Raw genomic sequence first — 24,857 nt, 5'->3', positions numbered from 1 at the left:
TCGTCTTCATTCCAAGCCTGTATGACTTTATTTCTTTTGCAGAACACAAAGAAGATATTTTAAAGAATTTTGGTAACCAAACAACACTGCACCCAATTGACTTCCATTGTATAGACACAAAACGCCTTGGTTACGGATGTAATCTCAGTTCCCTGATGGAGGGAACGAGACGTTGTGTTGAACTGACAGATGGGGTTTGATCATGAGAACCTATCAACTCTGATTGTACTTTTTAAAAGGCCAATGAAATTGGTGAATGGTATGACGCGCCAGTCTCCGCTCCGTACATACGGGTATAAAAGGAAGATGGCGCACCCATTCATTCAACTTTTGGGCTTAGGAACCTGGGAGGATACCCGGGTCACTGCAGCGTGCGAAGTGTTTTGGCATAAAGGACACAACGTCTCGTTCCCTCCATCAGGGAACTGAGGTTACATCCGTAACCAAGACATTCCCCTTCTGTCGGTCTCTCGACACGACGTTGTGTCATCACTAGCACATGCCTGCGCTGAACGAGGGGTAGGAACCTCTTCAGGGCAAGCCAAGCAGCCAGCAACTCTAGGCAGTTGATATGCCACTGCAGGCGGGGGCCCGTCCACTGCCCCGACACTGCATGCCCATTGCACATCGCAACCCAGCCGAGCAGGGAGGCGTCTGTCGTCACTACGATGCGCATCGAAACCTGCCCGAGCGGGAACTCCAGCCCGCAGGAAGGACACATCTGTCCAAGGGGCTAGGGTGTGTCGGCAATGAGGCGTGATGGAAATCCGCGTCGTGCCGGTGTGCCACGCTCTCCAAGGAACCCGACTCTGAAGCCAATGCTGAAGCGGTCTCATATGCATCAACCCAAGCGGCACCACTGCCGCTGAGGACACCATTTTCCCCAGGAGCCTCTGAAAAGTTTTCAGGCGGACCGCTGGTCGCTGCCTGAGGAGTGACAGGCAGCGCAGCACTGACTGGGCACGTGCGCTGGTGAGGCACGCCATAATGGTGACAGAGTCCAGTTCCATACCGAGATACCGAGATAAGAGATGCTCTGCGTGGGGGAGAGCGTGCGCTTGTCCCAGTTGACCCAAAGGCCCAGTCGGTCGAGGTGCCGGAGGACCAGGTCGCTGTGCGTACACAACAGATCTCGCGAGTGCGCCAAGTTAAGCCAGTCGTCAAGATAGTTGAGGATACAACTATCCTCGAAGATCGCGGAGCCAGGGCAGCCTCCACGATCTTGGTGAAGACACGGGGAGACAGGGCCACACCGAAGGGCAGGACTCAATTAAATATCTTTGTCATAAGTATGGTAATCTGAATAAACATAGGCAGACACGTAGGCTTTTTTAATTAAAAAGCTTTATTTATACAGCACAGACAGATTCAAACACATTCTCAGATTCCAAGAGTTAAAAAACAGACAGCTGAAGTGGAATGTGGCTTTCATATAACTTACATCCACTAGTGATTACAAGCCTATACAACACTAAATGGTGACCTCTTCAACAGGATCTTTGTCACTTTTATCATTGGGTCAGCTGAAGGTAATTGATCTGGTTATCTCTCTGAACCCTAGATGACCTGTCAAAAGTTGGCTTTCTCAAAAAGGAGTCACCACCAATAGAAGGAAAGGGAACTTAGCATTTTGTATATAAAACTTAAAATAAACGTTTGAAAGAAAAGTGAAACCACAAACAACAAATCAACAAACATGGTCTCATGTTTTTCATGAATTAAAAGTAAAATGGTTACAAACAAGTACTATAAAACACTATACTCATACTGGTTTTATATATTGTTACTGCCATCTACTGGCATCAAGGTGATAAAAATTAGACTTCACAAATTCCTTAGTGTTATTTTTCTACAAAAAAAGAGTAACATTATTTTAATGTTATATTTTACGGTGCCCTTGTTACACATGTAAAATGTATTTACTATAAATTATGAATAATTACATGTAACTAACCCTAAACCAAATTCTAATCCTAACCCTATAGTAAATACATGTAGTTAATTTTTATTACTCAGTACTTAAATGTATAATTACACTGTAACACGTGTTACATCATTGTTCTTTGTTACTTTGTTTCTTTTCATTTGAATGTAATATCTGCATCATCCATTGTCTGCCTAATCCCAAGCCCCAGCACAGCCCTTCCTGGCTTTAAAAATTGGTAAGAATATTCTTAGCCTCATTTAAACTCAGTGGAGTCTCCGGGGGGTTTAGGAGGCAGGGTGCGGACACTTCACACACATTCACTCTATTAATTAGCTTGTCCCGATTCATATGCAACACCCAACCAGGCTCCATGTGGAAGGCTACACACACATGATCCCACATATAATACTGTTCATTACGAGGACTTACATGAACACTGCGATGCTTCCAGTTTACATTAAACCTATGCTTGTAGGTTTCAGAAGGGGCCTGACAGCGCCACCATATGGACCCATTAGCGTACCCACACACCCCTTCACCATCATTAGGAAGCCGAGGATAATCGTCATAAAGAGTAATGTAACGAGGATGCACTACGATGGTGTATAGAATCTCTCGCCGGTACAACACAGTCTCATAAACACGTAGAACTGGACTGTGGCCGGGACAGAACTGATCACCATAGTGATACAGGAGCTCTCTTATTGAGAATGTGAAGCGGAAATTTCCATAGGGAGACTCTTTCTGGAAGGCCTTTGAGGTGGTGAAGTACTCAAGAAAGGGTAACTGGCTGCGAATTCGGGTCCGAGGAAACAATGATGTCAGAAACCTTTCCTCAGCTGAGCGGATGTCATCAGCTGTGACTGACAATTCCCACCAGAGGAAATGGGATGTATCTGATGGCTGTCTAAATCCCAAATCCTCAAAAATACCTTCAAGACCACGTCTCCCAGTGACATGAGACACCTTCTTTACATCGAATTCCACAGATTCAGGATAAGCAGGAATGTTGTTCTTGAACAGGTACCTGTGATCTATTTCTTCCTCTTTTAGGTCATACAAGCTCAGATGCTGTCCATCAAAGTATGTCTCTACAACATTTCGGGCATTTCTGCGGGTACTCATCTTTCTGAAACAGACGAGAAAAAGCTTTTTTTTGTAAATTCATATTTCCTTCTTTCACGTCCTTCTACTGTCACACTTCATGCTGATAGGTCGCTGTGAACTTGGAGACTTGAACAAGTTCCCTGATAGCACACGTACATCTGGCAGACATCTATTTGATATCTGCATTTTCATCTGCAAGACATCTGGCAGATGCTGTTTGCTCATCTGCCCTAGATCTCTGAGACGTCTGCTGTCAGATGTCATATAGACCTCTAGAAGATGTCTGTAAGATATATGATTTAGAATGGATGTACAACAGCTCTTTCTAAGATGTTAAGCAGATGTTTTTACACAGCAGATGTTTCCAGGTCTTTAGCAGACATCTTACAGATGTACCTGTGCTATCTGGGACCTGGATCCTCAAAAAGTGACCATTTTACAAAAAACGTACGCTTTACAACCGATTGCCTACAAGCAGGATAGCTTTTATGGGTGTAAACAAAAGTATGTGTATGGCAACATGCATATTCATTCAGACAAATCAAAAACATACATTTTTAACATTCAGTTTAAAGCAAATGATACTAGAAAAGTGGTTTCGGTTTGAAAGGTTTTAACGTTAACTATGAGGCGCCGTATAGGGTTTAAATCAAACTGCGCTTATGAATACATATATAAAAGCTTGCACATTGCTCACATATACATGTATACTATTGGATGTTCAAGCAAACACATATAAAAAACATGTGCGCACCGTTTACACTGAAGAGTTCACGCACATCCACATATGAAATCATATGCATGCAAACTAAAGTGTGTCATTTTATTTAAAAGTATGCATTATATTTAGTATATGTGCGAGTGTTTCATAGATGTGTATGTACGCAAAGTTTGTATGTATGTGCGAGTGTTTCATAGATGTGTTTGCACGCATCGAGTTTATATGCATGCGCGAAAAAGTGTACATGCATGCATTACTAACATAATAAGATGTATGGATTTCACATTAGTGCTCACATGTTTTTCATATGTGTTTGCTTGAACATCCAATAGTATACATGTATATGTGAGCAATGTATAGCCTATGTGTGAATGCACGCGTTTATATAGGCCTATGTATTCATAAGCGCAGTTTGATTTAAACCCTATACGGCGCCTCATAATATGGGGCTTTTGAACATAGCTACATAAAGGTATACATTAACTTAAAGTAAAAATTAAGACTTTACCTGCTTCCAGGGAGACTTTATTGTGTGCACTTGACAGTTACTCTTCTGCTGCTCACAAAACCGCAAAGTTGCCTTCGTTTTGTCCTCCTATCCGACAGAAACACTTGCGTAAACCAAAGCACACAATGTAAAACAACATGAAAACAAAAGTGTCTAAATAAATAATTAAACTCGTTAAAAGTCGTCACATTTTCGCAGGTCACAGAATTAAAATCTCTATTTAACAGTAGGCTATTTTAAACACTGCCTCGTATTTAGGCTACTGGCTTATTACATGTGACTGTCTGAATTTATTAACAAAAACAGTTCAATTCTATGTTTGTATTATACTGTACATACATACAAGTAAACCCAACATTTTCATAAAACACTTCTAAGTCGAAACAAGAGTGGGGGTGTTTACTGGGAAAGTACAGTGGAATTAAACCAAGGTCAGCTATTCATGTTTCAGAGATAAAACCGAGACACCATAAATTCCGGTTCTCCCCAACGTCACAAATCACAACCTAATCTCACAAGAATTTGTATATTTTTACTAATATACAAATTCGCATGAATTATGTTGCAAATCTTTACGAAAGACGAGCATATTTAGAAGAAAAGTAACTAAAAAACTTTTATTTTAGTCTTGCATTGTCATTTGTTTCAAAATAATGTATTTCAGAGGCTATTGCTTCTGTTGCAAACCAGAGTAACTAACTGAATGATCTTCTGACTCCATGTTTCAGATTTTTGCTTGCGGTTTTGCTCAATATAACCTGGTGAGGGTGCTTTTGCTGGCGCTTTGTGTGTGTACAAGCTTTCTTAATCAAATATTATATCTTTGGCGTCTTCTGTATGACCATCTTGAATATACAGGGACCAGAATCATTTTTCTCATTGTGTGCTTTATTTATGCAACAGAGACAGAGTACAACACACTCTCAGATTCCAACAGTAAAAAACAAAATAACATCCACCACTAGTGATTTTTATGAGGGCCATTTGCAGGTAATAAATCTCTCTGAACCCTAGGTGACCTGTCAGAAGGAGTCCTACACACCAAAAAGTAAGGAAATACAACCATTTATTCTTACAATTAACAAAACTGTAACAATAGTTCACATTATGTGTGAAAGAATAGTTCAGCCATAAACAAGCATTCTGTCAATATACGTGCTCTCATGTTCTTCATAAAATGAAAGTAAAAGAAATCTTGAGAGGGATAAACATTTGTGGATAAACTAATTCTAACTAAGAAAATTGTGCTGTATTTTATGACAGCACAGCCAATAGGCCTTCTGTTTCTAGTTGCAAATAAACAGCCAGACCTGGCATATTTATTACTCTTTTTACCATATTTATTATTCAGGCCTGATGCGAAAAAAATCACACTTCACAAATTCCTCTTTGTTAGTTTTTGGCTCTGCTCCATTACAGAGCCAGAGACTCTCAAGCAATTTTTCTTTGCTGAAGCTGAAAACCTCACCATGCGGAACATGGAATGCGACTCCAATGTGATCCCACACATAGTACTGATGTTGTTTCTTAAACAACCGATGTGCTTTCATGTAACGAGACAGCCTGAAACGATGCGTTTTACTCATTGCCTGTGCACGCCAAATAATGGTATTGCCACGCAACACACACACTGCATCTGGGGTATCCTGAAGTAGAGGATACTCAGAGAACAGATCTCGTGCATCAGGACCATGAATCACAATAACGTACATCACTTCCTGCTTATAAACCACCGTCTCAAAAACACGAATGTCAGGCTCCTGGCCCTCGCAGAACTGATTCTTGTAGAATTGTAGCAGCTCATCGATCGACATACTGAAGCGGAAGTTCCCCAGGCGAGATGATGACAAGAACGCTGGGGAGGAAGTGAAGTGGTGCAGGAAACTTTTACCAGGGTCGAATCTGTTCTCTTGTAAGTACTGATTCTCAGTTTCTGTAATATCCCTTTTTGAAATGTCCAGGCTCCACCACACCAGATTTGGTCTTCCTGAGAAACCTTGCTTTTTGAACCCACAACTTTCCATGATGCCAAACAATCCACTGACGTTAGTGTCATGGCGAAGGTGTGACACTTGAAACTGCACATTCTTAGGGTAGTTTGGGATATGAGGTTTATAAAGGTACTCATTCGAACAATCCATTTCTCTGAGTTCATTAAGCTTCAGGTGCCGCCCTTTATAGAATTGTTCCTCATGTCCTCTGTCATTTTTCCGACAATCCATTCTTATAGTTCGGCAGACGATTTGAAGATGAAACCTCCTCTGGTAGCTTGTTTAGCACAAGAATACAAAATATTTGTTTTAGGAAAAACCAGTAATATTTTTCTATTCTCAGTGCACTGGTGAAAGTGTTCAAGAAGTTATCAACATCAGGACATTTTGTTTTAGCCCAGTAACCATCAAAATTACTGCAACATGTCATTTGAAACATAAATATGATTTTGAATATGATATCATTTGAAATATTTGATCTCGGCTACTACGGCTAGCTAATATAACAATTATGAACAGATTACTAACGTGGTTGCTATTTCGTTTGTGTGGAAATGAAAACTTTGGGCATGCCCAGAAAATGCCAACATGCCCAGTGTTCACAGCAAAAGCAAAGCAACAAATGTTTCCCTAATGCAACTTCTGTAATTAATTCTGTACAGTTATAAAATGATAGAATCATTATAAAAATTATAATATGTTTTAGTTTTTTGTGACATTTTTTTTATTTTTTTAAATATTAGGACAATTACCATATCTACTCAAATTAAAGAGAGTTTTTTTTCCAATGTTGTAAAAAAATTGCTTTTAAAAAATGCTTTAAAATGAAAAATGATTATTTACTTACCAAATTGCTTTCACAGTTGTGTCTTGTTCTAACACCGAGTCAATGCAACTGGTGGGCTGGAACCCCAAAGTGCAGTCTGTGCAATGAGGCGGGGCAACCTTTTCTTGAAAAACAGGCAAATATAAATTCAAAATAAAAGTCTTGAAGGGGAATTTACAGTAAAAGACACATAGACCAGTTATGATGAATGAATACCAGAAGTCAGGAATGCAGTCGTCAACTGAAGAAACATTTACTGAAGAAATGTTTTTTATACTTTAGTTTTGCCAGCAGAAGTCAGCTTCAGCACTCACAAGGAGTTCCACAGGCCGACCTGCCGTTACATCAAAAAGCAGTAATATTTATGCTAACAGAGCCATCTAAACTACATCATTACTTCGACTTCCATCATTGGTTAGAATGTATACTCGTAAAAATAAAGGTGCTTAAAAGGTTTTTTACAGCAATGCGATAGAAGAACTATTTTTGGTTCCACAAAGAACCATTCAGTCAAAGGTTCTTTAATGAACCATTTCTTTCTTTTCAAATTCTGAAGAAGCTTTATTCACCACAAAGAATCTTTTGTGAAACACACAAAGCAAAGCCTTAAGTAAACATTTTCTACTGGAGTAAAATGCGTTTAGTGGTTTAATAAACTGAATCTTACAAGATTTACATTGCTTTTCTAAATGATTTCGTTGTTGACAATACACTCATTTTTAAGTTTGTATGAAATACATCTGCTTAGAATGTTATAAGAAATGCATTTACATTTATGCAACATATAAAGGTGTAGAGAGTTAAACAAAAACAATTTACCTGAGCTGAGTCTGATATGAAATGGCTAGTAAACATCCACGCTTCAGTATTCCATTTGTTTCAGCAAATTGCAGCGATATTCAATCGAACAACAACTTTATCCTGTTCTAAATAGAGTTGTGGTGGAAATATTAGTTTAAGACATAACACTTTTTGTGTGTCCTTTGTCCCTATGTAAACGTGTTCATTGTTCTTACAGGATGTTCTTACAGGAAACTGTGTAGAACTTTGAGTTCTGTGTGAAGAAATGTGGTTTCGACCACTGACCCTATGTCACAACGTATGTCACAACATGTCACAACATTCTAGATGAACCCAAGGGAGATAAACAACTAAGATGAATGTTCCTTTCAGTACCATCTATGAGGAGGAGGAATAGTTATTGCACAACAACAACTAGCTTCCTGTATTGGATGTCTCAGGCGTATATGAGTTGTTTACTCTCTGCAAACTGACATTGTTTTCTTTCTGTGTGGCAGTCAACCTTTCTTATAGGCCCTAAGAAATAAAATAACAAAGACAAATTGTTTAATTCTCTTTATTCTTGAAAAATTCCACAACAGAGTACAGATAGCGGTAAACACTGCTGCATTCAGTCTTTCTGCCACTCAGTGGGCGTGACTCGTTTGATTTGTCGTAACGTATGCGGTTACATCACGTGCATACCCTCTATATAGAGTATATCTAGGTGTTTTCTGAATAGTTGCATTTGATATCCCACCTGAATAACTAAACACCCCAACACATACAGTATATCTACAATCCAATTCCAAATTTAAAAGATTTGTTCTCACCTTCAGATTGAGAGCGCTGTCAGCTGCTTAGAAATTCTGGGCGGTGTCCGTGACAAACTCAGTAGGATTTGGCTTCTTCTTACAGGATTTTCCTGTAAGCGTTAGCACTTTTAACACCCTGTATTACAAAGCATACATATGCAACGTTCCAATTCGTACCGTTAGCCCTTGAACGCCTGTTTCTTTTATGCTTACAGGATGTTAGTTAAAAGGTGTTACTTTCAGACAGCGCTGAGGCGTAGCAAATTCAAAGCTTCAATCTCGCCTGTTACAGCTTCTAATTCAAAACAAATTCATCAGATACAAACATTTCTTTCACCAATTTCATAAATCTCTTATTTATTCTTTCTTGTTGCCTGTAATTAATCTTATCATCTGTCTTGCTTTGGAGATAATTCTTTACTGGTTCTGTCTCCTTCGTTCTTCTTCTGCTTTTTATAGTCCTTGTCTTGTTTTCTTTGTAAACTTTGTACAATTAAATCACTCAGGTCAGTTTCTTGTAATTGACTGGGAGGGTGCACATTATTGGATTCATTGCATTGGATACAACAGTTTCTATAGATTATCAAGCTTGACAGTGACTAGTCCGGAACCAGCTTGAACATGTCATCATTTCTGTGTCCATTCGTGCCTTTCCGCTCCTCTCATGATCATCCTGCAACCATATACTCACACACGCACGCACGCACGCACGCACGCACGCACGCACGCACACACACACACACACACACACACACACACGTAAGGCAGCTGGAAAAGTATTAAGAACTGAGTTTGTTTTTGATGCTGGGACACAAAACAGTTAAACCCCATTTGTTGCTAGATCCCGAGGAATGATATCTTGCCCTCCCAGCAGGGGGTCGTTGATGCCCAGGAACCGAACCCCTCTTCTTATCACACCTCTCCCCTCCCCTTCATCTCTTCAGGCCCTGATCACTGGAAAAATGCTTACACATGTTATACTTTGTATATAATTTATTGTCATATTATGAAGTTTTGAACATCATGTTTGGTATTGTTTTAAAGGTCATGGTGCGATGGGTAAAAGGGTCTGGTTCCTTCAAAGAGTGTATTAGAGCTTTTTTAACTTTAGGACATAACCTGCACTTCTCTAAGAGGTGTGACTTTCTATAGATAAGATCCCGTTTGATGTTCTCTTCAGTCACGAGAAAACAAACAGACCAAGTTTCTCACTGACCATTGGAGTCTTTGTCTGGGTATACAGTGAACATGCAAAAGACTCAGGGAAGCATCTGTAACCAGAACTATCCACACTGCAATTGTGTGTCTCGATTTGCCAGGTATGATAAACTTTGTGGTTTTATTTTATTCTTCTATTATATTGATCATTTTTGTCTATTAAGTTATGATTTTCTTTTTATGTGCATTCTATGATTGAATTAATGTTGTACCTGCCTGGCATAATAAATTGTTATTGTTGATTATATCTGAATTCTTCAGAGTCTGTTATGACCGGTAGTTTGAAAGGAACCTGTTCTGTTACCGCAAAATCAATATGTCAGGATAGGATGGAATGTAGTTTTGATTTTCAACAATAAATGAATGGGGCATATTTATTAAAGTTCACATGTAAGACTTCCACCTATCTATCTGTCTTAGCAAGTTGCGTGATCGTGACTAAAATAACTATTGTTATGTTTCTTCAAGCATTTGGCGGCCAGACTTAATGATATTAGTTTACCCGGCAACCTCTGACTAAAGATCAGATCCGACAGTTTTGTGACCGTGAGATCCGCGATCCGGCCGGTGTGAGACTCTGTGCGACTGCAGGTCCCAAACGAAAGGATAACTAAATATATAAAGTATGAAGATTTACAGATAAAATTAACTATGATCAACAGATACATTGGAAATGTCATATAACTTATTTGATATTATAATAAAATTGGAGTCAGATCGGTCTTAACCACAGAGTCATGTAAATTGAACTAAATTGTAACAGTTTTTAAATAACTTCATGTAGAAATCGCTGAGGAGAAGCAGAACACGAGATCCCTTCAACCACACCATTGGATTCCGTCGTTGGGCCATAGTGTATGGTCTTTTACACACATAAAGCCTCAAGGCCGAGGTGGTTTGCTCTTGGTATTCTACGTAGTCCTATGCTATATCCTGTTTACGTTGATCTCTTGTAAATGTCACTAAGAATTACGAGTTTAAGTGGCTGTACCCTTATCAGGATGTTCCAGATGTAGAGAACAAGGAACTCACATAATGTTAAAGCAGAAACTATAACATCCATGTTTCATGATTTTCCATCTGACCTAAGTGTCAGAGCATTACATCATTTCCTCATTTGTTCCTATATATTGGACCTGTATTCAATAAACATTTGACTTTGAGTGAACTGCACTTCTGTGTCTGTGTCATTCTTGGTCCCTGGATCCAGAGCTTCTGTGTGTTCCATCAACTGACTACAACTTTCACCTAGACATTAAGTTGAAATGAAAATAAACACTCGACTCTACATATGGTTTTCATATTTATTTCACTTGTTCTTGTTTAGAAAACTAAGCATGCACTCGCGTTAAGGAAATGCGTGCTCAGACCCAGCCGGCACGCACACACATAACACTGTGCTGAACATTTAAGTTTGTTGAGGCGCTTTGTTTTCTGTCCACCAATGAATAAAATCATCTCATGAAGTCCCGAAACAAAGTTATTAGTGACAGATTAGAGCAGTCGATGGAAAGAGGTGAGTGAGGAAGCTGTGAACAGCGCAGCAGGAGACTGATGCACATTTACATTATGTATTATTGTATGATCAGCATTATATATATACTGTATATATATAATTAATTCTTTCAATCTGTTATTTTCATAATGATGCTGTTAAACATATTTTTGTAGACTTTTGAAGTTTTGTTTTTCTATATTATTTAATGGTCTGTTAATGGTGGAGGCCTCATGGTTTAGGTAAACTATCACAATGATCACAGAATAAACTGGTGGTAATAATAATGCTTTAGTAATATAGTCTTTATTTCTGTTGTGTAAAATTTTAACAAAATGTCGAAATTGAGAGGTTTGGACTTTTTTTCACTGAAATAAATGTTTTTTTATTACACAGAGAGTAAAGTACCGAAAAAAGGTACCGTTTGGTACCGGTGTTGTACCGAAATTCGACTCCCCGTGAGATTACGACTCCCCTACTTCTGATTGGTTCATTCACTTAGGATGCTGCTTTGTGATTGGTCCCTATCTCTAAATCCCGCCCCCACACCTAATCCTAACCCTTACCTTCATAGGGGAAAACAGGGGAGTCGTAATTTCATGGGGAGTCGGATTTTGATACAACACCGGCACTGAATTCCAGGTACCGTATTGGTACCGGCTAAAAAGTGAACGTACATTGTTCAATATGTTCCAGAACCAGAAGTACTGAGAACACAGAACATACGTATCGCTGAGCTAAGCAGAAATGACTACCAATATGTCTCGTGATTTTCCACCGATTGAAGTGTCTATGTCTTAATCTGAGCATTTCATCATTTCCTCATCTTTCGCATATATTCGACCCTGCCCAGTGGTGTAAAGTATTGGAGTAAATGTAATTAGTTACTGTACTTAAGTATCTTTTTGGCTACTTTGTAGTTGTACTGAGTATTAAAGATATTAGCAACTTTTACTCTCTACTTGACTACATTTTTGAACAAGTATATGTACTCTTTACTCCACTACATTTGTAATGACTAATGCAATTACACATTACATTTTGCATGCCACCTATCATTTTTTTGCAGCAGTTTATTTTTGCTACAGAAGAATTAATATTGCCATTTAAAGGGCATTGAAGGTACTTCTTGTGAATTTTGCGCTTACTTCTTTATGTTATCAGGTAGTTGACAATCGCTGGCTTTGACTTTTTAATTTTACCTAACATTATTTTATTTATCCGTTATATTGAAGAGACCTTTTTGAAGAATGTTGGCTTACTTATGAGCACTTGATCTTAAATGAGACTTGGGTTTTTGTAATAGATGTAGGTTATGGTGTCGACCATGATTTGTTGTTGCAATTTTGAGGTGTTCAGTCTTATTATGTAATTGGTGAATGGTATGACGCGCCAGTCTCCGCTCCGTACATACGGGTATAAAAGGAAGATGGCGCACCCATTCATTCAACTTTTGGGCTTAGGAACCTGGGAGGATACCCGGGTCACTGCAGCGTGCGAAGTGTTTTGGCATAAAGGACACAACGTCTCGTTCCCTCCATCAGGGAACTGAGGTTACATCCGTAACCAAGACATTCCCCTTCTGTCGGTCTCTCGACACGACGTTGTGTCATCACTAGCACATGCCTGCGCTGAACGAGGGGTAGGAACCTCTTCAGGGCAAGCCAAGCAGCCAGCAACTCTAGGCAGTTGATATGCCACTGCAGGCGGGGGCCCGTCCACTGCCCCGACACTGCATGCCCATTGCACATCGCAACCCAGCCGAGCAGGGAGGCGTCTGTCGTCACTACGATGCGCATCGAAACCTGCCCGAGCGGGAACTCCAGCCCGCAGGAAGGACACATCTGTCCAAGGGGCTAGGGTGTGTCGGCAAAGAGGCGTGATGGAAATCCGCGTCGTGCCGGTGTGCCACGCTCTCCAAGGAACCCGACTCTGAAGCCAATGCTGAAGCGGTCTCATATGCATCAACCCAAGCGGCACCACTGCCGCTGAGGACACCATTTTCCCCAGGAGCCTCTGAAAAGTTTTCAGGCGGACCGCTGGTCGCTGCCTGAGGAGTGACAGGCAGCGCAGCACTGACTGGGCACGTGCGCTGGTGAGGCACGCCATAATGGTGACAGAGTCCAGTTCCATACCGAGATACCGAGATAAGAGATGCTCTGCGTGGGGGAGAGCGTGCGCTTGTCCCAGTTGACCCAAAGGCCCAGTCGGTCGAGGTGCCGGAGGACCAGGTCGCTGTGCGTACACAACAGATCTCGCGAGTGCGCCAAGTTAAGCCAGTCGTCAAGATAGTTGAGGATACAACTATCCTCGAAGATCGCGGAGCCAGGGCAGCCTCCACGATCTTGGTGAAGACACGGGGAGACAGGGCCACACCGAAGGGCAGGACTCAATTAAATATCTTTGCCATCATAAGTATGGTAATCTGAATAAACATAGGCAGACACGTAGGCTTTTTTAATTAAAAAGCTTTATTTATACAGCACAGACAGATTCAAACACATTCTCAGATTCCAAGAGTTAAAAAACAGACAGCTGAAGTGGAATGTGGCTTTCATATAACTTACATCCACTAGTGATTACAAGCCTATACAACACTAAATGGTGACCTCTTCAACAGGATCTTTGTCACTTTTATCATTGGGTCAGCTGAAGGTAATTGATCTGGTTATCTCTCTGAACCCTAGATGACCTGTCAAAAGTTGGCTTTCTCAAAAAGGAGTCACCACCAATAGAAGGAAAGGGAACTTAGCATTTTGTATATAAAACTTAAAATAAACGTTTGAAAGAAAAGTGAAACCACAAACAACAAATCAACAAACATGGTCTCATGTTTTTCATGAATTAAAAGTAAAATGGTTACAAACAAGTACTATAAAACACTATACTCATACTGGTTTTATATATTGTTACTGCCATCTACTGGCATCAAGGTGATAAAAATTAGACTTCACAAATTCCTTAGTGTTATTTTTCTACAAAAAAAGAGTAACATTATTTTAATGTTATATTTTACGGTGCCCTTGTTACACATGTAAAATGTATTTACTATAAATTATGAATAATTACATGTAACTAACCCTAAACCAAATTCTAATCCTAACCCTATAGTAAATACATGTAGTTAATTTTTATTACTCAGTACTTAAATGTATAATTACACTGTAACACGTGTTACATCATTGTTCTTTGTTACTTTGTTTCTTTTCATTTGAATGTAATATCTGCATCATCTGCGGTCTGCGTAATCCCAAGCCCCAGCACAGCCCTTCCTGGCTTTAAAAATGGGTAAGAATATTCTTAGCCTCATTTAAACTCAGTGGAGTCTCCGGGGGGTTTAGGAGGCAGGGTGCGGACACTTCACACACATTCACTCTATTAATTAGCTTGTCCCGATTCATAGGCAACACCCAACCAGGCTCCATGTGGAAGGCTACACACACATGATCCCACATATAATACTGTTCATTACGAGGACTTACATGAACACTGCGATGCTTCCAGTTTACATTAAACCTATGCTTGTAGGTTTCAGAAGGGGCCTGACAGCGCCACCATATGGACCCATTAGCGTACCCACACACCCCTTCACCATCATTAGGAAGCCGAGGATAATCGTCATAAAGAGTAATGTAACGAGGATGCACTACGATGGTGTATAGAATCTCTCGCCGGTACAACACAGTCTCATAAACACGTAGAACTGGACTGTGGCCGGGACAGAACTGATCATCATAGTGATACAGGAGCTCTCTTATTGAGAATGTGAAGCGGAAATTTCCATAGGGAGACTCTTTCTGGAAGGCCTTTGAGGTGGTGAAGTACTCAAGAAAGGGTAACTGGCTGCGAATTCGGGTCCGAGGAAACAATGACGTCAGAAACCTTTCCTCAGCTGAGCGGATGTTATCAGCTGTGACTGACAATTCCCACCAGAGGAAATGGGATGTATCTGATGGCTGTCTAAATCCCAAATCCTCAAAAATACCTTCAAGACCACGTCTCCCAGTGACATGAGACACCTTCTCTACATCGAATTCCACAGATTCAGGATAAGCAGGAATGTTGTTCTTGAACAGGTACCTGTGATCTATTTCTTCCTCTTTTAGGTCATACAAGCTCAGATGCTGTCCATCAAAGTATGTCTCTACAACATTTCGGGCATTTCTGCGGGTACTCATCTTTCTGAAACAGACGAGAAAAAGCTTTTTTTTGTAAATTCATATTTCCTTCTTTCACGTCCTTCTACTGTCACACTTCATGCTGATAGGTCGCTGTGAACTTGGAGACTTGAACAAGTTCCCTGATAGCACACGTACATCTGGCAGACATCTATTTGATATCTGCATTTTCATCTGCAAGACATCTGGCAGATGCTGTTTGCTCATCTGCCCTAGATCTCTGAGACGTCTGCTGTCAGATGTCATATAGACCTCTAGAAGATGTCTGTAAGATATATGATTTAGAATGGATGTACAACAGCTCTTTCTAAGATGTTAAGCAGATGTTTTTACACAGCAGATGTTTCCAGGTCTTTAGCAGACATCTTACAGATGTACCTGTGCTATCTGGGACCTGGATCCTCAAAAAGTGACCATTTTACAAAAAACGTACGCTTTACAACCGATTGCCTACAAGCAGGATAGCTTTTATGGGTGTAAACAAAAGTATGTGTATGGCAACATGCATATTCATTCAGACAAATCAAAAACATACATTTTTAACATTCAGTTTAAAGCAAATGATACTAGAAAAGTGGTTTCGGTTTGAAAGGTTTTAACGTTAACTATGAGGCGCCGTATAGGGTTTAAATCAAACTGCGCTTATGAATACATATATAAAAGCATGCACATTGCTCACATATACATGTATACTATTGGATGTTCAAGCAAACACATATAAAAAACATGTGCGCACTGTTTACACTGAAGAGTTCACGCACATCCACATATGAAATCATATGCATGCAAACTAAAGTGTGTCATTTTATTTAAAAGTATGCATTATATTTAGTATATGTGCGAGTGTTTCATAGATGTGTATGTACGCAAAGTTTGTATGTATGTGCGAGTGTTTCATAGATGTGTTTGCACGCATCGAGTTTATATGCATGCGCGAAAAAGTGTACATGCATGCATTACTAACATAATAAGATGTATGGATTTCACATTAGTGCGCACATGTTTTTCATATGTGTTTGCTTGAACATCCAATAGTATACATGTATATGTGAGCAATGTATAGCCTATGTGTGAATGCACGCGTTTATATAGGCCTATGTATTCATAAGCGCAGTTTGATTTAAACCCTATACGGCGCCTCATAATATGGGGCTTTTGAACATAGCTACATAAAGGTATACATTAACTTAAAGTAAAAATTAAGACTTTACCTGCTTCCAGGGAGACTTTATTGTGTGCACTTGACAGTTACTCTTCTGCTGCTCACAAAACCGCAAAGTTGCCTTCGTTTTGTCCTCCTATCCGACAGAAACACTTGCGTAAACCAAAGCACACAATGTAAAACAACATGAAAACAAAAGTGTCTAAATAAATAATTAAACTCGTTAAAAGTCGTCACATTTTCGCAGGTCACAGAATTAAAATCTCTATTTAACAGTAGGCTATTTTAAACACTGCCTCGTATTTAGGCTACTGGCTTATTACATGTGACTGTCTGAATTTATTAACAAAAACAGTTCAATTCTATGTTTGTATTATACTGTACATACATACAAGTAAACCCAACATTTTCATAAAACACTTCTAAGTCGAAACAAGAGTGGGGGTGTTTACTGGGAAAGTACAGTGGAATTAAACCAAGGTCAGCTATTCATGTTTCAGAGATAAAACCGAGACACCATAAATTCCGGTTCTCCCCAACGTCACAAATCACAACCTAATCTCACAAGAATTTGTATATTTTTACTAATATACAAATTCGCATGAATTATGTTGCAAATCTTTACGAAAGACGAGCATATTTAGAAGAAAAGTAACTAAAAAACTTTTATTTTAGTCTTGCATTGTCATTTGTTTCAAAATAATGTATTTCAGAGGCTATTGCTTCTGTTGCAAACCAGAGTAACTAACTGAATGATCTTCTGACTCCATGTTTCAGATTTTTGCTTGCGGTTTTGCTCAATATAACCTGGTGAGGGTGCTTTTGCTGGCGCTTTGTGTGTGTACAAGCTTTCTTAATCAAATATTATATCTTTGGCGTCTTCTGTATGACCATCTTGAATATACAGGGACCAGAATCATTTTTCTCATTGTGTGCTTTATTTATGCAACAGAGACAGAGTACAACACACTCTCAGATTCCAACAGTAAAAAACAAAATAACATCCACCACTAGTGATTTTTATGAGGGCCATTTGCAGGTAATAAATCTCTCTGAACCCTAGGTGACCTGTCAGAAGGAGTCCTACACACCAAAAAGTAAGGAAATACAACCATTTATTCTTACAATTAACAAAACTGTAACAATAGTTCACATTATGTGTGAAAGAATAGTTCAGCCATAAACAAGCATTCTGTCAATATACGTGCTCTCATGTTCTTCATAAAATGAAAGTAAAAGAAATCTTGAGAGGGATAAACATTTGTGGATAAACTAATTCTAACTAAGAAAATTGTGCTGTATTTTATGACAGCACAGCCAATAGGCCTTCTGTTTCTAGTTGCAAATAAACAGCCAGACCTGGCATATTTATTACTCTTTTTACCATATTTATTATTCAGGCCTGATGCGAAAAAAATCACACTTCACAAATTCCTCTTTGTTAGTTTTTGGCTCTGCTCCATTACAGAGCCAGAGACTCTCAAGCAATTTTTCTTTGCTGAAGCTGAAAACCTCACCATGCGGAACATGGAATGCGACTCCAATGTGATCCCACACATAGTACTGATGTTGTTTCTTAAACAACCGATGTGCTTTCATGTAACGAGACAGCCTGAAACGATGCGTTTTACTCATTGCCTGTGCACGCCAAATAATGGTATTGCCACGCAACACACACACTGCATCTGGGGTATCCTGAAGTAGAGGATACTCAGAGAACAGATCTCGTGCATCAGGACCATGAATCACAATAACGTACATCACTTCCTGCTTATAAACCACCGTCTCAAAAACACGAATGTCAGGCTCCTGGCCCTCGCAGAACTGATTCTTGTAGAATTGTAGCAGCTCATCGATCGACATACTGAAGCGGAAGTTCCCCAGGCGAGATGATGACAAGAACGCTGGGGAGGAAGTGAAGTGGTGCAGGAAACTTTTACCAGGGTCGAATCTGTTCTCTTGTAAGTACTGATTCTCAGTTTCTGTAATATCCCTTTTTGAAATGTCCAGGCTCCACCACACCAGATTTGGTCTTCCTGAGAAACCTTGCTTTTTGAACCCACAACTTTCCATGATGCCAAACAATCCACTGACGTTAGTGTCATGGCGAAGGTGTGACACTTGAAACTGCACATTCTTAGGGTAGTTTGGGATATGAGGTTTATAAAGGTACTCATTCGAACAATCCATTTCTCTGAGTTCATTAAGCTTCAGGTGCCGCCCTTTATAGAATTGTTCCTCATGTCCTCTGTCATTTTTCCGACAATCCATTCTTATAGTTCGGCAGACGATTTGAAGATGAAACCTCCTCTGGTAGCTTGTTTAGCACAAGAATACAAAATATTTGTTTTAGGAAAAACCAGTAATATTTTTCTATTCTCAGTGCACTGGTGAAAGTGTTCAAGAAGTTATCAACATCAGGACATTTTGTTTTAGCCCAGTAACCATCAAAATTACTGCAACATGTCATTTGAAACATAAATATGATTTTGAATATGATATCATTTGAAATATTTGATCTCGGCTACTACGGCTAGCTAATATAACAATTATGAACAGATTACTAACGTGGTTGCTATTTCGTTTGTGTGGAAATGAAAACTTTGGGCATGCCCAGAAAATGCCAACATGCCCAGTGTTCACAGCAAAAGCAAAGCAACAAATGTTTCCCTAATGCAACTTCTGTAATTAATTCTGTACAGTTATAAAATGATAGAATCATTATAAAAATTATAATATGTTTTAGTTTTTTGTGACATTTTTTTTATTTTTTTAAATATTAGGACAATTACCATATCTACTCAAATTAAAGAGAGTTTTTTTTCCAATGTTGTAAAAAAATTGCTTTTAAAAAATGCTTTAAAATGAAAAATGATTATTTACTTACCAAATTGCTTTCACAGTTGTGTCTTGTTCTAACACCGAGTCAATGCAACTGGTGGGCTGGAACCCCAAAGTGCAGTCTGTGCAATGAGGCGGGGCAACCTTTTCTTGAAAAACAGGCAAATATAAATTCAAAATAAAAGTCTTGAAGGGGAATTTACAGTAAAAGACACATAGACCAGTTATGATGAATGAATACCAGAAGTCAGGAATGCAGTCGTCAACTGAAGAAACATTTACTGAAGAAATGTTTTTTATACTTTAGTTTTGCCAGCAGAAGTCAGCTTCAGCACTCACAAGGAGTTCCACAGGCCGACCTGCCGTTACATCAAAAAGCAGTAATATTTATGCTAACAGAGCCATCTAAACTACATCATTACTTCGACTTCCATCATTGGTTAGAATGTATACTCATAAAAATAAAGGTGCTTAAAAGGTTTTTTACAGCAATGCGATAGAAGAACTATTTTTGGTTCCACAAAGAACCATTCAGTCAAAGGTTCTTTAATGAACCATTTCTTTCTTTTCAAATTCTGAAGAAGCTTTATTCACCACAAAGAATCTTTTGTGAAACACACAAAGCAAAGCCTTAAGTAAACATTTTCTACTGGAGTAAAATGCGTTTAGTGGTTTAATAAACTGAATCTTACAAGATTTACATTGCTTTTCTAAATGATTTCGTTGTTGACAATACACTCATTTTTAAGTTTGTATGAAATACATCTGCTTAGAATGTTATAAGAAATGCATTTACATTTATGCAACATATAAAGGTGTAGAGAGTTAAACAAAAACAATTTACCTGAGCTGAGTCTGATATGAAATGGCTAGTAAACATCCACGCTTCAGTATTCCATTTGTTTCAGCAAATTGCAGCGATATTCAATCGAACAACAACTTTATCCTGTTCTAAATAGAGTTGTGGTGGAAATATTAGTTTAAGACATAACACTTTTTATGTGTCCTTTGTCCCTATGTAAACGTGTTCATTGTTCTTACAGGATGTTCTTACAGGAAACTGTGTAGAACTTTGAGTTCTGTGTGAAGAAATGTGGTTTCGACCACTGACCCTATGTCACAACGTATGTCACAACATGTCACAACATTCTAGATGAACCCAAGGGAGATAAACAACTAAGATGAATGTTCCTTTCAGTACCATCTATGAGGAGGAGGAATAGTTATTGCACAACAACAACTAGCTTCCTGTATTGGATGTCTCAGGCGTATATGAGTTGTTTACTCTCTGCAAACTGACATTGTTTTCTTTCTGTGTGGCAGTCAACCTTTCTTATAGGCCCTAAGAAATAAAATAACAAAGACAAATTGTTTAATTCTCTTTATTCTTGAAAAATTCCACAACAGAGTACAGATAGCGGTAAACACTGCTGCATTCAGTCTTTCTGCCACTCAGTGGGCGTGACTCGTTTGATTTGTCGTAACGTATGCGGTTACATCACGTGCATACCCTCTATATAGAGTATATCTAGGTGTTTTCTGAATAGTTGCATTTGATATCCCACCTGAATAACTAAACACCCCAACACATACAGTATATCTACAATCCAATTCCAAATTTAAAAGATTTGTTCTCACCTTCAGATTGAGAGCGCTGTCAGCTGCTTAGAAATTCTGGGCGGTGTCCGTGACAAACTCAGTAGGATTTGGCTTCTTCTTACAGGATTTTCCTGTAAGCGTTAGCACTTTTAACACCCTGTATTACAAAGCATACATATGCAACGTTCCAATTCGTACCGTTAGCCCTTGAACGCCTGTTTCTTTTATGCTTACAGGATGTTAGTTAAAAGGTGTTACTTTCAGACAGCGCTGAGGCGTAGCAAATTCAAAGCTTCAATCTCGCCTGTTACAGCTTCTAATTCAAAACAAATTCATCAGATACAAACATTTCTTTCACCAATTTCATAAATCTCTTATTTATTCTTTCTTGTTGCCTGTAATTAATCTTATCATCTGTCTTGCTTTGGAGATAATTCTTTACTGGTTCTGTCTCCTTCGTTCTTCTTCTGCTTTTTATAGTCCTTGTCTTGTTTTCTTTGTAAACTTTGTACAATTAAATCACTCAGGTCAGTTTCTTGTAATTGACTGGGAGGGTGCACATTATTGGATTCATTGCATTGGATACAACAGTTTCTATAGATTATCAAGCTTGACAGTGACTAGTCCGGAACCAGCTTGAACATGTCATCATTTCTGTGTCCATTCGTGCCTTTCCGCTCCTCTCATGATCATCCTGCAACCATATACTCACACACGCACGCACGCACGCACGCACGCACGCACGCACGCACACACACACACACACACACACACACACACGTAAGGCAGCTGGAAAAGTATTAAGAACTGAGTTTGTTTTTGATGCTGGGACACAAAACAGTTAAACCCCATTTGTTGCTAGATCCCGAGGAATGATATCTTGCCCTCCCAGCAGGGGGTCGTTGATGCCCAGGAACCGAACCCCTCTTCTTATCACACCTCTCCCCTCCCCTTCATCTCTTCAGGCCCTGATCACTGGAAAAATGCTTACACATGTTATACTTTGTATATAATTTATTGTCATATTATGAAGTTTTGAACATCATGTTTGGTATTGTTTTAAAGGTCATGGTGCGATGGGTAAAAGGGTCTGGTTCCTTCAAAGAGTGTATTAGAGCTTTTTTAACTTTAGGACATAACCTGCACTTCTCTAAGAGGTGTGACTTTCTATAGATAAGATCCCGTTTGATGTTCTCTTCAGTCACGAGAAAACAAACAGACCAAGTTTCTCACTGACCATTGGAGTCTTTGTCTGGGTATATAAAGTGAACAGGCAAAAGACTCAGGGAAGCATCTGTAACCAGAACTATCCACACTGCAATTGTGTGTCTCGATTTGCCAGGTATGATAAACTTTGTGGTTTTATTTTATTCTTCTATTATATTGATCATCTTTGTCTATTAAGTTAGGATTTTCTTTATATGTGCATTCTATGATTGAATTAATGTTGTACCTGCCTGGCATAATAAATTGTTATTGTTGATTATATCTGAATTCTTCAGAGTCTGTTATGACCGGTAGTTTGAAAGGAACCTGTTCTGTTACCGCAAAATCAATATGTCAGGATAGGATGGAATGTAGTTTTGATTTTCAACAATAAATGAATGGGGCATATTTATTAAAGTTCACATGTAAGACTTCCACCTATCTATCTGTCTTAGCAAGTTGCGTGATCGTGACTAAAATAACTATTGTTATGTTTCTTCAAGCATTTGGCAGCCAGACTTAATGATATTAGTTTACCCGGCAACCTCTGACTAAAGATCAGATCCGACAGTTTTGTGACCGTGAGATCCGCGATCCGGCCGGTGTGAGACTCTGTGCGACTGCAGGTCCCAAACGAAAGGATAACTAAATATATAAAGTATGAAGATTTACAGATAAAATTAACTATGATCAACAGATACATTGGAAATGTCATATAACTTATTTGATATTATAATAAAATTGGAGTCAGATCGGTCTTAACCACAGAGTCATGTAAATTGAACTAAATTGTAACAGTTTTTAAATAACTTCATGTAGAAATCGCTGAGGAGAAGCAGAACACGAGATCCCTTCAACCACACCATTGGATTCCGTCGTTGGGCCATAGTGTATGGTCTTTTACACACATAAAGCCTCAAGGCCGAGGTGGTTTGCTCTTGGTATTCTACGTAGTCCTATGCTATATCCTGTTTACGTTGATCTCTTGTAAATGTCACTAAGAATTACGAGTTTAAGTGGCTGTACCCTTATCAGGATGTTCCAGATGTAGAGAACAAGGAACTCACATAATGTTAAAGCAGAAACTATAACATCCATGTTTCATGATTTTCCATCTGACCTAAGTGTCAGAGCATTACATCATTTCCTCATTTGTTCCTATATATTGGACCTGTATTCAATAAACATTTGACTTTGAGTGAACTGCACTTCTGTGTCTGTGTCATTCTTGGTCCCTGGATCCAGAGCTTCTGTGTGTTCCATCAACTGACTACAACTTTCACCTAGACATTAAGTTGAAATGAAAATAAACACTCGACTCTACATATGGTTTTCATATTTATTTCACTTGTTCTTGTTTAGAAAACTAAGCATGCACTCGCGTTAAGGAAATGCGTGCTCAGACCCAGCCGGCACGCACACACATAACACTGTGCTGAACATTTAAGTTTGTTGAGGCGCTTTGTTTTCTGTCCACCAATGAATAAAATCATCTCATGAAGTCCCGAAACAAAGTTATTAGTGACAGATTAGAGCAGTCGATGGAAAGAGGTGAGTGAGGAAGCTGTGAACAGCGCAGCAGGAGACTGATGCACATTTACATTATGTATTATTGTATGATCAGCATTATATATATACTGTATATATATAATTAATTCTTTCAATCTGTTATTTTCATAATGATGCTGTTAAACATATTTTTGTAGACTTTTGAAGTTTTGTTTTTCTATATTATTTAATGGTCTGTTAATGGTGGAGGCCTCATGGTTTAGGTAAACTATCACAATGATCACAGAATAAACTGGTGGTAATAATAATGCTTTAGTAATATAGTCTTTATTTCTGTTGTGTAAAATTTTAACAAAATGTCGAAATTGAGAGGTTTGGACTTTTTTTCACTGAAATAAATGTTTTTTTATTACACAGAGAGTAAAGTACCGAAAAAAGGTACCGTTTGGTACCGGTGTTGTACCGAAATTCGACTCCCCGTGAGATTACGACTCCCCTACTTCTGATTGGTTCATTCACTTAGGATGCTGCTTTGTGATTGGTCCCTATCTCTAAATCCCGCCCCCACACCTAATCCTAACCCTTACCTTCATAGGGGAAAACAGGGGAGTCGTAATTTCATGGGGAGTCGGATTTTGATACAACACCGGCACTGAATTCCAGGTACCGTATTGGTACCGGCTAAAAAGTGAACGTACATTGTTCAATATGTTCCAGAACCAGAAGTACTGAGAACACAGAACATACGTATCGCTGAGCTAAGCAGAAATGACTACCAATATGTCTCGTGATTTTCCACCGATTGAAGTGTCTATGTCTTAATCTGAGCATTTCATCATTTCCTCATCTTTCGCATATATTCGACCCTGCCCAGTGGTGTAAAGTATTGGAGTAAATGTAATTAGTTACTGTACTTAAGTATCTTTTTGGCTACTTTGTAGTTGTACTGAGTATTAAAGATATTAGCAACTTTT

The 24,857-nt window shown here is 39.0% G+C and overlaps 2 protein-coding genes across 13 annotated transcripts; both read right to left on the bottom strand.

Moving 5' to 3' along the window:
• Window positions 1–1,327: 1,327 nt before the first annotated feature.
• Window positions 1,328–8,874, bottom strand: LOC130558557 (uncharacterized). 6 transcript variants are annotated; one of them, XM_057341028.1, is made up of 5 exons: window positions 7,900–8,874; window positions 7,297–7,414; window positions 7,102–7,204; window positions 4,264–4,350; window positions 1,328–3,056 (listed from the first exon to the last, which is right to left on the bottom strand). In XM_057341028.1, exon 5 carries the CDS (start codon window positions 3,050–3,052, stop codon window positions 2,153–2,155), a length of 900 nt encoding a protein of 299 aa, XP_057197011.1. In that variant the 5' UTR covers window positions 3,053–3,056; window positions 4,264–4,350; window positions 7,102–7,204; window positions 7,297–7,414; window positions 7,900–8,874; the 3' UTR covers window positions 1,328–2,152. The 6 variants fall into 6 exon arrangements, with proteins under 6 accessions (XP_057197011.1, XP_057197012.1, XP_057197013.1 ...); XM_057341029.1 differs by having other exon boundaries at window positions 7,102–7,199; XM_057341026.1 differs by lacking the exons at window positions 1,328–3,056; window positions 4,264–4,350 and adding an exon at window positions 5,131–6,531 and having other exon boundaries at window positions 7,900–8,397; window positions 8,694–8,858.
• A 4,967-nt stretch (window positions 8,875–13,841) lies between these two features.
• On the bottom strand, window positions 13,842–21,391 carry LOC130558558 (uncharacterized). Of its 7 annotated transcripts, none has more exons than XM_057341035.1 (5): window positions 20,414–21,391; window positions 19,811–19,928; window positions 19,616–19,718; window positions 16,778–16,864; window positions 13,842–15,570 (listed from the first exon to the last, which is right to left on the bottom strand). In XM_057341035.1, exon 5 carries the CDS (start codon window positions 15,564–15,566, stop codon window positions 14,667–14,669), a length of 900 nt encoding a protein of 299 aa, XP_057197018.1. In that variant the 5' UTR covers window positions 15,567–15,570; window positions 16,778–16,864; window positions 19,616–19,718; window positions 19,811–19,928; window positions 20,414–21,391; the 3' UTR covers window positions 13,842–14,666. The 7 variants fall into 7 exon arrangements, with proteins under 7 accessions (XP_057197018.1, XP_057197019.1, XP_057197020.1 ...); XM_057341036.1 differs by having other exon boundaries at window positions 19,616–19,713; XM_057341032.1 differs by lacking the exons at window positions 13,842–15,570; window positions 16,778–16,864 and adding an exon at window positions 17,645–19,045 and having other exon boundaries at window positions 20,414–20,911; window positions 21,208–21,372.
• Between the last annotated feature and the right edge of the window lie 3,466 nt (window positions 21,392–24,857).

The sequence above is a fragment of the Triplophysa rosa genome, linkage group LG8 (genome assembly GCF_024868665.1).
Source record: "Triplophysa rosa linkage group LG8, Trosa_1v2, whole genome shotgun sequence".
In the NCBI taxonomy this organism is placed as follows: Eukaryota; Metazoa; Chordata; class Actinopteri; order Cypriniformes; family Nemacheilidae; genus Triplophysa; species Triplophysa rosa.
This window is presented reverse-complemented; position numbering and strand designations above follow the sequence as displayed.

Coding starts and splice junctions, on each gene's coding strand:
- LOC130558558 (XM_057341032.1), bottom strand. CDS start 19,847: ATGTTTCTTCAGTTGACGACTGCATTCCTGACTTCTG. Junction 19,719..19,810: donor GACTGCATTCCTGACTTCTG/GTATTCATTCAT, acceptor CTGTTTTTCAAG/AAAAGGTTGCCCCGCCTCAT. Junction 19,046..19,615: donor ACAACTGTGAAAGCAATTTG/GTAAGTAAATAA, acceptor GTGCTAAACAAG/CTACCAGAGGAGGTTTCATC.
- LOC130558557 (XM_057341026.1), bottom strand. CDS start 7,333: ATGTTTCTTCAGTTGACGACTGCATTCCTGACTTCTG. Junction 7,205..7,296: donor GACTGCATTCCTGACTTCTG/GTATTCATTCAT, acceptor CTGTTTTTCAAG/AAAAGGTTGCCCCGCCTCAT. Junction 6,532..7,101: donor ACAACTGTGAAAGCAATTTG/GTAAGTAAATAA, acceptor GTGCTAAACAAG/CTACCAGAGGAGGTTTCATC.